The sequence below is a fragment of the Larimichthys crocea genome, chromosome XVI (assembly GCF_000972845.2).
Source record: "Larimichthys crocea isolate SSNF chromosome XVI, L_crocea_2.0, whole genome shotgun sequence".
In the NCBI taxonomy this organism is placed as follows: Eukaryota; Metazoa; Chordata; class Actinopteri; family Sciaenidae; genus Larimichthys; species Larimichthys crocea.
Genome location: NC_040026.1, coordinates 21,461,127 through 21,473,559, shown reverse-complemented (window position 1 = coordinate 21,473,559; position 12,433 = coordinate 21,461,127). Strand labels below are relative to the sequence as shown.

Genomic DNA, 12,433 nt, shown 5'->3' with positions numbered 1-12,433 from the left:
TCACCTGCACGTCTTTGGACTGTGGGAGCAAGGCCCCAGTCGGCTGGGGGTTCAAACCAATGCTAACCACTGCACCACTGTGCCATAATAGACCCTTTTCACAGCAGCCATTTTAAACACAGGTGTTGCCAATGATACTAATTAGGGTTTGGTACCATTCAGGTCAAACAAGGTCAGGGTGCTGCTGTGCTGCATGTTGACTCACTGGAAAGTGGAACAGAACCTGATTTAGTATCATTGGAAACACCTGTTGACCCTATATTTAGTCGAAATGTTCAGCCGCAAATGAGGTAGTGATGCTTAAAATTACATGTAGCGTTTGAATAACACGAAAAATACAAACGCTCTCAGGGATTAATGACAAACAGACATGAAACTGCCACATGATCGAGCCACAAATCAACAATCTACTCAAAACTGACCTCAAATCTGGTTGTTTTATCCAACAAAACAAGGCCTCATATACAGAAACTCAACATAATGTAACAAGCAAACACAGTTTAGATATTCCTGTGACCCAATTAACGCACAGGCATGGTAACTAATTGAGTGTGCCTGAAATATACTATTCACTGAGGATGCCCAGAGGGCATTCACACTGTTCTATTCACACTACTCCCACAAATCCAGTATAGCTTTCCAGCCTCTGCTGTTATTGGTCCTAATTAGCACTGACATGAAAAACAGTCCAATTATCTCAACAAACGACGAACAAACAAATAATTATACCAATGTATGACTTACAGGTCGATGCACACACACACACACACTATAACACCTAATTTAGGAGCTTAATTAATTAGAGACACAACTACAGCAACTGGTGGAGGTGGGACGTACCATTTCCAGAGAGGAGGGTGGAAGAGTCCAAGTGCACGCTTGCATTTATTTTATATTGGAGTATTCTAAGCGTAGTAAAAGAGAAATACTTTATTTTCGAGTCAAATAAGCGAGAAAACTTTAGGTTTTAGGTCTCATTGTGCTAAGATATGTATGCATTTCCAGCATGGTGCTTGTTGTAGAGGTTGTAGGCAAATAAATTAACCGTTAGTTTCGGATTTGTATTTGTCGTGTGTGTATAAATGTAACAAAACAAACATTAGGGCTGTGCAGAAAAAGAGGGGGCACCCGGATTTGAACCGGGGACCTCTTGATCTGCAGTCAAATGCTCTACCACTGAGCTATACCCCCGATGATGACTGAGGCTGGAAGCGGTACATATTTATCTACGTACATTGAAAGTCATGTCTCGGTTCTAGTTGTTACTAGACAATATATGTATACGTACGTTATACGTATATACTTTATACAATATGTGTATTTCACAGTTGTTACGGTTTAAACCGTAATGTAGCATTTAGCTACGCGTTTGCATTGAAAACAAGATGGCTAATTCAGTTGTAACAACGGTTCTTCCCCGGCAGATGGCGCCAAAAAGACTTATTTAACACTAGCAGTTTGTTTCTCGATTAACTTATATAGTTTTTTTATATTTATATATATTTATATACAGTCACTCATAATGTGATTTAATCGGCAATATCAAGAATTACACCACATTATTTTATCGTGTTTGTCTAATTTGAAGTGAAAGCTGCTGCTCCTTTTAAGGTTATTACGGTTTCCCTTTGATGCTGCCTTCAGGTGCTCCGCAAACAACCCGTAAATTCACGTTTTCAGTGTAATTTATAAATATAAATATATGTTGTTGTTGATTTAATAAGCTTAAATCGTTAAAAATGTCACATGAAATCAAAATATAAACGTATATGTTATAATCTGGATTTTTTGGATGCTTTTGTTCCACAAGCAATAAGTGAAACCTCCTATAATCCGACTGTCCGTGAAGGCACCGTGAGGGCTTCGTGCTCCTCCTCGCTTTGATGGGGTCGCGTCCGTATATTAATTGACAAGGCTGCAGGGTGGAGGAGAGGACTGCTGGTCTCTGCTGCACATCACAGTGTGCACTCCACCTCTGAACACTTTTTACTGGATCAGGGACTTTGTTGTTGTTGTTGTTGTTGTTTTTGTTCGCCGTCATGAATCCGCCTTGTGGAAGATGCAATAAACCAGTTTACCCCACAGAAAAAATAAATTGCCTTGATAAGGTAAGGATTTCACTAATTCCTGTCTGATAATACCTTTCATGTATCTGCAGTATGCACCTCTGTCTAAATATTCTTATTATGTTTTCATTATGATTTGTGTATCCTGTGTTGCAGTATTCCTTCATTGCTTATATGCTTTTTAAAAAAGTCCAAAGATGGCCAGTATTATTACATAAATATTATTTTCTCCTATGCAATGTCTGTTTTCGTGTTAGCAGCTCTTTTGTAAGGGTAGTTCTTGTCATAACTTCTACTTTTAACCCAAGAAAAGCTGCTACTTTGACACCCTTCATGCCATACTCTCCTCTCTGGGATGCACATGCACAGAAACACACATATATATTGTATACACACACACACACACACACATAAAGACACACACTAAGGGAGTGATGATGAGAAAACAAACCCACATCTGATAGATGAACATTAGCCATAAACCACTTAAAGGACACTTGTGCACGCACATTTATGAGTCATTTATTGTCTGTTTAAGATAAAGGTTTGGTCCCTGAGTTCATTAAAGGTGCAATTTGAATTTAAATATTTTATTTTAAATGCTACAGTGAAGTTATTTATTACATTATTACTGATTGATCTTTCTAAAAATAAAAAAAAAGGAAGTTTTGAAATATTAACTTTTACAATTAGAAACGCACAGCCTCAAGTTAGTTAAAACGTCTGTTCAAACTGTCTCTTTGTTGGTTTTTATCAAAAGTAGGTCACATTGCTGCAACTTGAAGAAGCAGGAATCTGTTTCCCAAAGATCCTTTAAAGGAGAAAAATAATAATAAACATAAAAAGTGACGTAAAGAACTGTTAATCTATTTTCTTATCCTCATTAGGGCCGACATATACAGCTCATTCATGCTCCAGAGCACTTATTAGGAACCAGTTTTTCTTTGAGTGTAAGATGATTTCTCTCTGCGATGAACCACAAAGGCCACAGAGCAAACCATGCGGACGATTTTTATATATACGCTCAGTCAGGTGCATGGGTAATAGAGAGAGTTCAGACACTTTTTACAGCAAAACTTTGAAACTAGTTTCTGTGACATATTTTGTGGCAGTAAGATGTTTCCCTCTGGTTGCAGGATGTTAAATCAGAGTGTTTCTCTGTAATCATCTGTTATTGGCACTTGTTCAGTGCAGAGATGACAAACGGAGTAACAGCTGTGTTCTCATGAAGAGCTGAGACTAATTTCTGACAATTCAACACATACCATCAGGGTGTTTTTATTTTCGAGAAGTGCTGAACTTAATATTTCACCCTTTATCTCACTGAGTTTTTGTCTCTTTTCCTCTTTGCAGTACTGGCACAAAGGCTGTTTCAGCTGCGAGGTATGCAAAATGGCGCTGAGCATGACGACCTACAAAGGCTTCGAGAAGAAACCTTACTGCAGTATGTGAGTGTTTACAGCACACAAACAATTCAGATCATCTGACTTAGATCAGTTGAGGTGACTTAAATCTGACCACAGAGTTACACAAATATCGTGTTCTAACTCTGGATTACGTTTTTTTTGTTTCTCCTTTTTTTTTATGAAAGCAGAAAAAAGTTGCAAAAGTTTTTTTGGAGGTTTTCATCACAAATAAAACGACGACTATCACGACACGAGTAGACGTTCATTTCCGCAGTTGCGTTGTGTGTTTAGCGAAGTCAGTGTGTGAGTCACAGTTCCTCTAACGTCCACTTGAGGCTGGCTCCAGAAGTGAGTCAGTCTCCATAAGTCCCCATGTTTCACAGCAGAAATAAACATGTTTACAGCCTGGTACAAAAAACAGTTTTGGTCTCTGTAGCTAATTTCCCCGTTCATGACAACTGTACTGAGGGTGAATTTATATACAACTCACCTGTTCACATTATATTAAGGCTTAAAGTTATGCAGGATTAAGAGCGTGGAAGCTTTGATTGACAGGTGGATGCTGTTACAAAAGGCTTGTTTGAGCAACCAGGCGTCATTCATCCTCAGGTCCACCAATGATCCACATCTTTGCCCATTTTTAGATCAGCCAGGAGGCAGCGGAGGCAGGACTGCCAATGTCACGCATACGCTGTCCACAGCAGCTCTGCCTCTTCACTGTATATTCATCCATACTCTCATTTATTCATGGATAAGTCATATTTCACTGTCCATATGTTAATGATGGAAAACAAAACAGATACATCCATTCTAATCGGTTAACAATAAGAACATAAAGGTGACATAAAAACTAGACACACTACACAATACTACTAGTATTAATTATATGGTGGAAAATACAAAGAATTAAATTATTAGATTTGTATGTATGAAAGTATAAAGAATGGACAATGTATATGTGCCTCAGTACAGTTGTCATGAACGGGGAAATTAGCTACAGAGACCAAAACTGTTTTTTGTACCAGGCTGTAAACATGTTTATTTCTGCTGTGAAGTTTTTAACATGGGGACTTATGGAGACTGACTCAAGTGGACGATTGAGGAACTGCCAAACTTCTGCCAAAAGTGGGGTTTGTAAATCCCAATAAATCTTGTTTTTAAATAGATATTTTGTCAGAAAAACAAACAAACAGCTCTTCAATTTGTTGGTTTTACATGTTTTATTAGTTAAAAAAAATAATTAAATCAACTCTAAATTGAATCAACATAAAGCTTTTGATAACTGTTTGTTTGTCAGTGTACCCGGACTAAAGTTTATCTCAGTATCTAACATTGATTCTTTCTTATTCTCCTCTTTTCCTTCAGGCATTACCCCAAAACCTCCTTCACCATAGTGACCGACACCCCCGAGAACCTGCGTCTCAAACAACAGAGCATGCTCAACAGCCAGGTGAGACGCCCACAGGTCGCTCGCCTCCGTCTTCTCTGTTGTCACGTCTTGCCTCCAAGCCTCTGTCTCCTGTCAGCGGCAGAGATACTCGTCCTAATCTCGTTGACTCGGTGTATCTTTCACGTTCTGTCTGTCACTTTCACTCAGCTCTATATCTGTCTGACGGCAGGAGACGAGCACGCTCCTCTCGGGAGAATTGAATTTGATTGAATGGAATTTAAGCCCTTTGTCCAAAAATACAAAGTAAAGTTGAGGCTCAAACCAAATCTGAGCTTTATAAAGTGTAAAAGTGTCCTAAGTGATGATAAACTGGACGGTAGTTTTAAAAATATCTCTTTAATTCGGTCTCTCGTGCCTTCACTCTTCTTAATCTCTTAATCTAATCACACTTTTCAAGCCAACAGTTTAACCTCATCAACGGGATCAAGACACTCCTCTGCTGCTTTATCGTCTTTGTCACTCAACATGTGGAGGCAGAAGATCTATTGATTACTGCAGTTAAGCTATCGATTGATTTATTCCAGCATGTTCATCACGGAGAAGACGTGTGGTTGATCAAACACAGATAGACAAACAGCGGAGGGGGAATGGACTCTGTCGATTTTGTGGCCTGCAAAGTGGAAACAAAACATTTCACCGAGGCGGTTTTCCAAAAAAGTGAAGTTGATGAATATCTACGAACATTCCCAAAACGATGCAGAAGGAAGCAGATGGGAAAGTGAAAAACCGGAAAGTTTCTGGCAAATTTCTATGCGAAAGATAAGCTGGGGGATTTTAGAAATATTCCAATATTGGTATAAAATATAGTCCAGGTTCTAGAAATCAACTGTGCATGTGACTGAGGGATAGCAGACGTGTAGTGTAGGTGCATGAAATCTGGTTGTTTCAGTCAATATCATGCTCAAACATATTCGACTATATTTAAGCTCAAATTCACAGTTTATTCCCATAAATTATTGTTAATTCCCAGAATTTTGCAACCCTAGTTATGAGGCAGTGTCGGTGGTGAAGGAGTACGATATATGCAGCAATCGACGAAGCTACAACCAAAAACGATGCAGCTTCATTGTGGCTGAAGGAGTCACAGAGCTTTGCAGTGTTAAAGATGAACATCAACCAACCACAGACAAAAAACTTTTAGTTTGTAAAGAAACAACAGGGCAGGAGTTAAAGAACCACAGCGCATCTATATTTTTACATCCATACAAATAAAATTTGTACCTTAAATAATGAAGAGACAATATGTTAAGGAGTAGTTACATTCGTACGTTACAAGGACAGTTTGGTTTCCTTTGGTCTCACTTTATCTTTAAAATAAAAAAAAACTCCATCCTGTTTTTGAATGTTTGTTTCAGCTCAGTGCAAAGAAAACAAAACACACAGGTTTAAATAAAGGCACGACTGTTTGCTGGGAAACACAGACATGACTTACATCTACCGGTCCAGCATCCACAGAACACTTTACACAGCGACATCGAGCTGTTTTTACTCATACAAAGTATAATTATTTTTAAAAAACAGATGATTTTCATGGATACGTGAAGCAGTATTACTTCTTATAGCGTTCATACAACATACATAATACTCTTAAAGTACACTTTAAATGTTCAAAGATGAGCTGAGCGCTCCGGTTTTTGGTTGAAAGCCTTTAAAACGATCATGTAACATAAGTACGCTACATGATTGTTATGATAACATCGTGATCAGATTTACACCGAAGGCTGTTTCCTGCTCTCTGTCCGTCTGTTCTTTCCTCTCGCCTCATCCAACCGACCCAGCTCATTGTTTATAACCATAAAAGTCTCGGCAGTCGAGCTCTCCTACCGAAGCAACATAGTCCTCATAGCAAGAACATGACTCATGTGTGTGTGTGTGTGTGTGTGTGTGTGTGTGGAGATCTCAGATTTACTCTCAAGTAAACATTTCGGCTTTGTTTAATGTTGCAAGTGTTTCCCCCCCGGGGTCTGAACCTACAGGGAGATTTGACAAATGTCCCTCTGAAGCACTTCATACATGTGTGTTTGTGTCACATTAAGTGTGCGTGCAGCCTCATGAAATCTATCTGTTGGAAAACAACCTCACGGAGGGGTTTTTTTCTTTTTCTGTTTGAGTCTCTCGAATCCTGACGAATTACAAATTTACAGGCGCTCTATAAGGAGGACTTTGAAAAGAGCAAGGGGAAAGGTTTCAGCGTGGTGGCTGACACTCCGGAGATGCAGAGAGTGAAGAAGACACAAGACCAGATCAGTCACGTATGTCCGGTTCACCGCAAAGACCGTCGAAACCCATCGAATCTAATAACACTAAATCTTCATAACAGCTCTCCTCCTTCGTTTTTTACGTGTTCTTTCCGACCTCTGTGTATATATATGTCTGCATGTCTGCATGCACTTTTATTAAACTGTACTTTAACATGAAAACTTCCTTTTTTAATGGTTTTAATCCAATGCTGCATTCAGGTTATGTTGAATTTATCGTTGCCTTCAAGTACACTGCAAAAAATAAGTCCCACAACCAAGAAAAGGAAACTTTTTTGCTTTAAATTCTGTTTATTTTTTAAGATTTAATGTAATTTTTTTGGCTGAGAGAGCTGATCTAGTCGATGTTTCAAGCAGCTCGCCTCAATCTGCACAGAGCAGCTCGAGCTGATGGGAAGTCAGACACAAAAAATTCATAGGGAATCCAGTTGATTTTCAAAATAAAACATCCTGTCCAAACTAACTACATATTTAGAATCACACGATCAACTCTGAGCAAGTTAAAGTCTGACGGGTCAACCAAAACATGTACTCTTTAAACTGAAGGGAAGCAAAGAAATCTTTTTAATGTTTGGTGTCATTGATACCAATACACCGTGAATGCAGCTTCTTGTTCTCAGCTGAAGGATAAAACTGTGCATGAATTCAAAACATAACAAACCTTTCATCCTGTCACATATTTGTGCAGCAATCTTAAAGGTTCCACATTACGGGAAAGAGCGTTTATCTGCTTTCTTGTCGAGTGTTAGACGAGAAGATTGATGTGACTCTGACTTCCATAACTTAATAATATCTCTCATGTTCCCACACAAAACCTGTTGTGGTGTTACGGTCGGGTGCAGTGGTTGCCAGGCAAACTCACAGTGACGACAAGACTCCAGGAAGTCTTTGGATTAAACAAACGAGATCTATTGTGTTAATTAACGAGCTTTAGAGCTGCCAGCAGGTGGATTTCATTACCTCTGGGCAGAACCAGGCGAGTTCCTGTTCATCATGAGAACATGAAAGAATTAATCTTCTCGTCGAACTTGTCAAGGAAGCAAATCGGCGTATTTCCCAAAATGTCTATGAATGACTAACGTGAGGTTAACTGTGCGTTTCAGGCTCTTTACAAGGAGGACTTTGAGAAGAGCAAGGGGAAAGGCTTCAGCGTGGTGGTCGACACTCCAGAGATGCAGAGAGTGAAGAAGACACAAGACCAGATCAGTAATGTAAGTGTTGTAATGTAACCTGCAGTTCCTCAAACGTCCACTTGAGGCTGGCTCCAGAAGTGAGTCAGTCTCCATAAGTCCCCATGTTAGACAGCAGAAATAAACATGTTTACAGCCTGGTACAAAAAACAGTTTTGGTCTCTGTAGCTAATTTCCCCGTTCATGACAACTGTACTGAGGGTGAATTTATATACAACTCACCTGTTCACATTATATTAAGGCTTAAAGTTATGCAGGATTAAGAGCGTGGACAAGTTAAAATGTGACGTATACATATTAAAGAAGCAGTACTTTAACCTCTGATACCTTAAGTACTTTTACATAAGCGTGAATATGGATGCAGGATTTGTACTTACTACATATTTTTATTAAATCACATTGCTGGCGTGCGGTGTGTAACAGTCATTCAGGGTCAGGATGACCCGGTCAGAGGCGGAGAAGGAGTGCTGGGATTCTTAATAACGCTCCCACCACTGGAAGCTGCAGCAGCGGCGCCAATTTTAGATTTGTTATTTCTGTAAATTTCGTTTTTTTCTTTTCTCACAGACCTCGGTCAGCTTAATCAGCTGTGCATGTTTGAAAAAACCATCGATCCAAACGTCTGAAACCAGGTTTAGATGGTTCACAGTGAAACATCTGGGAGATATCACTGCAGTGAAACTGTTTTTAAAAGCACACAGGACAGAAAAAAAACAAGCCGATGACAGGGCCAGATCCACGCAGAGAGTTTCAGCCACAACAGGAAAACATCGAGTAACGGTCCAGGATGTCAGAGTGCAGCTCTGCAGAGACGCTCCGAAACATTTCAGACATTTCTGCTCGTCCAGCGAGGAGCAGCTGCCCTATATGGTCAAAGTCTGTCAGCTGTGGACACACACACACACACACACACACACACACACACACACTCACACACACACACACACACACACACACACACACACACCGTTTTTTCTCTCATGGTTGCCTGAAGGAATGACGGACGATAAGCTGCATGTCAAAAGAGCAAAAATCTGCTAACCACTTTTTCCACTGGAAGTTTTCTTTCTTTCTTTCTTTCTTTCTTTCTTTCTTTCTTTCTTTCTTTTCTTTATCTTTCCTTCTTGCTATATTTCTTTATTTCCTTCCTTCTCTTTATTTTTCTTTCTTTCCACCTTTCTTCTTTCCTTTATCTTTCCTTCTTGCTATATTTCTTTCTTTCCTTCCTTCTCTTTATCTGTCTTTCTTTCCAGCTTTCTTTCTTTCCAGCTTTCTTTCTTTCTTTCTTTCTTTCTTTCTTTCTTTCCTTCCTTCTCTTTATTTTTCTTTCTTTCCACCTTTCTTCTTTCCTTTATCTTACCTTCTTGCTATATTTCTTTCTTTCCTTCCTTCTCTTTATCTGTCTTTCTTTCAAGCTTTCTTTCTTTCTTTCTTTCTTTCTTTCTTTCTTTCTTTCTTTCTTTCTTTCTTTCTTTCTTTCTTTCTTTCCTTCCTTCTCTTTATTTTTCTTTCTTTCCACCTTTCTTCTTTCCTTTATCTTTCCTTCTTGCTATATTTCTTTCTTTCCAGCTTTCTTTCTTTCTTTCTTTCTTTCTTTCTTTCCTTCCTTCTCTTTATCTGTCTTTCGTTCCAGCTTTTTTTTTCTTTCTTTCTTTCTTTCTTGGTTTGTCTTTTTTCAATCTGTCACTCTCATCTCATCTTGTTCCCATCATCATCATCATCATCATCATCATCATCATCATCATCATCCTCTCTCTCTCTCTGTGTTTAAATCATGTCACATTCAGGTCATCCTGTCTGTCTCTGTGTTCTCTGAGCGTCTTCATTGTAACGTTGCACAAACGTTTCACCACAACAGTTTCTCTTCTACAAAGACGTCTGAGCGCGTGAATCTATTTCAAGACGCGTTGATCTTTGAACCGTCACTTTTGTTCAGTCACAGTGTGACTCATAGTTTCTTCTGTTATTATTTTACTTTATTCTACTTTAGGCTGCACGTCTGAAAACAGATCCCTGCTTCTCGAGCTGTTTGATGGTTGGAGGTTTCTAACCCCCCTCATCATCTCTCAGCACCTCCTAAAATGGTGAACTACCTCTGGCAGTGAACTTGATTAACGTGTGTGTGTGTGTGTGTGTGTGTGTGTGTGTGTGTGTGTGTGTGTGTGTGTGTAGATAAAGTACCATGAAGAATTTGAGAAGAGCAGGATCCGAAGTGATGCACCTCCTCCTGAAAACAGACAAGGTAACAAAGCACGAGACTTAATCCTCTAAATAAACCAAATTTAACTGTTTATATATTTGTATTAACTGTGTGTGTGTGTGTGTGTGTGTGTGTGTGTGTGTGTGTAGACAATGAAGCGCAACCACCCAACCCTGAGAGATTCAGTCAGCCAGTCGGACAAATGCGTCCTGCTGCTGTAGCACCACCTAGTGGAGGGGTAAGGCTAATGCAGAAGAATACATTATATGTCCAAAAGTATGTGGACACCTGAACGAGCATTAAGGGTATAATTTTGGGACCAGCCTGCAGGAAGGTCCAACACTGATGGTGCATGTATTTGTTATGATTACATTACCTATGATCAAAAACTACTAGTCCTATTACAGCAAGAAGCCCAGAACTCATAAATGCATGACCTTTAATCATGTTCAAAGTTTTCCCATGTGTGAATGTATTCATGTTTGTGGTTTGAGTGCCGCTGTATGTAAAGTTTATATGTCCTGAGTGTGTGTTGCAAATTCAATGCAAATCAAGCTCTGTATACTTTTTATCTTACACGTCAATGCAGAAGCGTTTCCAGGCCATATACAGCTACATGGCAGCAGAAGCGGATGAGGTTTCCCTCCAGGAAGGTGATCTGATCTTAGATGTGGAGCCGGTAGACGACGGGTGGATGTTCGGATTCAACCAGCGCACGGGGCAGCGAGGCTTGCTGCCTGCCAACTACGTCCGACCTGTGTGAATCGGAAAAACACGCCTGTACGAATCTGCTGTCACCAACAACAATCAAAATTTTGCAAATAAAAAACAAGTGGTTAGTTTTTGAAATATGTCTGGTTCTGCGTTGTCCCTTCTCACTGTAGGGAAGAACAGTGATGCTAAAGATTGAAGTGAAATCATCCATCTGTAAGAGAAACCTAAGAATGTAAAGCAGAAAGAATAAATAATTAACCTACTATTTGCTACAATGCTTCACATGTAATGTTTTTAATCTCTCTCAGGTAACATTTACCTTTATCCGTACGGCAGTAACATGCACACAAACTGATGAACCAAAGACATCCTGAATTGATGTTTTGTAAAAACCCATTTAACACTTTTAAACCATACATTAATGATTTTATCATGTAAGCAGATTTAATTAAAAGTGGAATATTTAACTTTGTGTGTTAAAAGATGCTTCTGTTCTACATCATATACACCAATCAGCCATAACATTACGACCACCCAACAACTCTGACCTATCAAGGCATGGACTCCGCTAGACATCTGAAGGTGTGCTTGGGTGTCTGTCAGCAGATCATTCAAGTCCTGTAAGGTGCGAGGTGGACCAGACCACAGATGTTCATCATCAACACCTTGAACTTGGAATACCATGAAAGGGTCCACATGGTCTGCAACAATGCTTTCACGTATACGCAATATGTACCCAAGATTTCCCAAAGCTTCACACCGCTTGCCTTCTTCCTATAGTGCATCCTGGTGCCATGTGTTCCCCAGATAAGCGACACACTCACCTGGACATTCATCAGACCAGGCCACCTTCTTCTTCCATTGCTTTGTGGTCCAGTCCTGATGTTCCATGCCCATTGTTGGTTCTGACAGGAGTCAGCAGTCTGTCAGAACCAGCATTAACATGATCTACAGCAGCATTTCTGTTGGATCGGACCAGCCTTCGCACCCCACATGCATCAATGAGCCTTGTTTGCCCATGACCCTATTGCTGGTTCACCACTTTTGATGGTATTGACCACTGCAGACTGCAAACACCCCACAAGAGCTGCAGTTTGCTCTGACCCAGCTGTCTAGTCGTCACAGTTTGGGTCATATGAGTTCTTACTT

At 39.7% G+C, this 12,433-nt stretch overlaps 2 protein-coding genes and 1 non-coding gene across 6 annotated transcripts in view; 1 reads left to right on the top strand and 2 right to left on the bottom strand.

Moving 5' to 3' along the window:
* LOC104933161 (dickkopf-related protein 3) overlaps window positions 1-858 on the bottom strand; it is a 31,978-nt gene extending 31,120 nt beyond the window's left edge. The window contains exon 1 of one of the 3 annotated variants that reach the window (XM_027289075.1): window positions 841-858. The gene's annotated coding sequence lies outside the window, so the exon portion shown is untranslated. Of the gene's footprint in view, window positions 1-744; window positions 763-840 lie in introns of those variants that run through there. The other 2 variants (XM_027289074.1, XM_019259248.2) reach the window with 2 other exon arrangements.
* Window positions 859-1,119: 261 nt separating this feature from the next.
* trnac-gca (transfer RNA cysteine (anticodon GCA)) lies at window positions 1,120-1,191 on the bottom strand. The gene has a single exon. It is a non-coding gene; the product is annotated as a tRNA-Cys (tRNA).
* Window positions 1,192-1,897: 706 nt separating this feature from the next.
* Window positions 1,898-11,745, top strand: LOC104933163 (LIM and SH3 domain protein 1). 2 transcript variants are annotated; one of them, XM_019259147.2, is made up of 8 exons: window positions 1,898-2,108; window positions 3,420-3,514; window positions 4,838-4,922; window positions 7,067-7,174; window positions 8,284-8,391; window positions 10,543-10,612; window positions 10,720-10,808; window positions 11,160-11,745. In XM_019259147.2, the coding sequence occupies exons 1-8, from the start codon at window positions 2,040-2,042 to the stop codon at window positions 11,331-11,333; spliced, it is 798 nt and encodes a 265-aa protein (XP_019114692.1). In that variant the 5' UTR covers window positions 1,898-2,039; the 3' UTR covers window positions 11,334-11,745. The 2 variants fall into 2 exon arrangements, with proteins under 2 accessions (XP_019114692.1, XP_019114702.1); XM_019259157.2 differs by lacking the exon at window positions 7,067-7,174.
* Window positions 11,746-12,433: the final 688 nt, after the last annotated feature.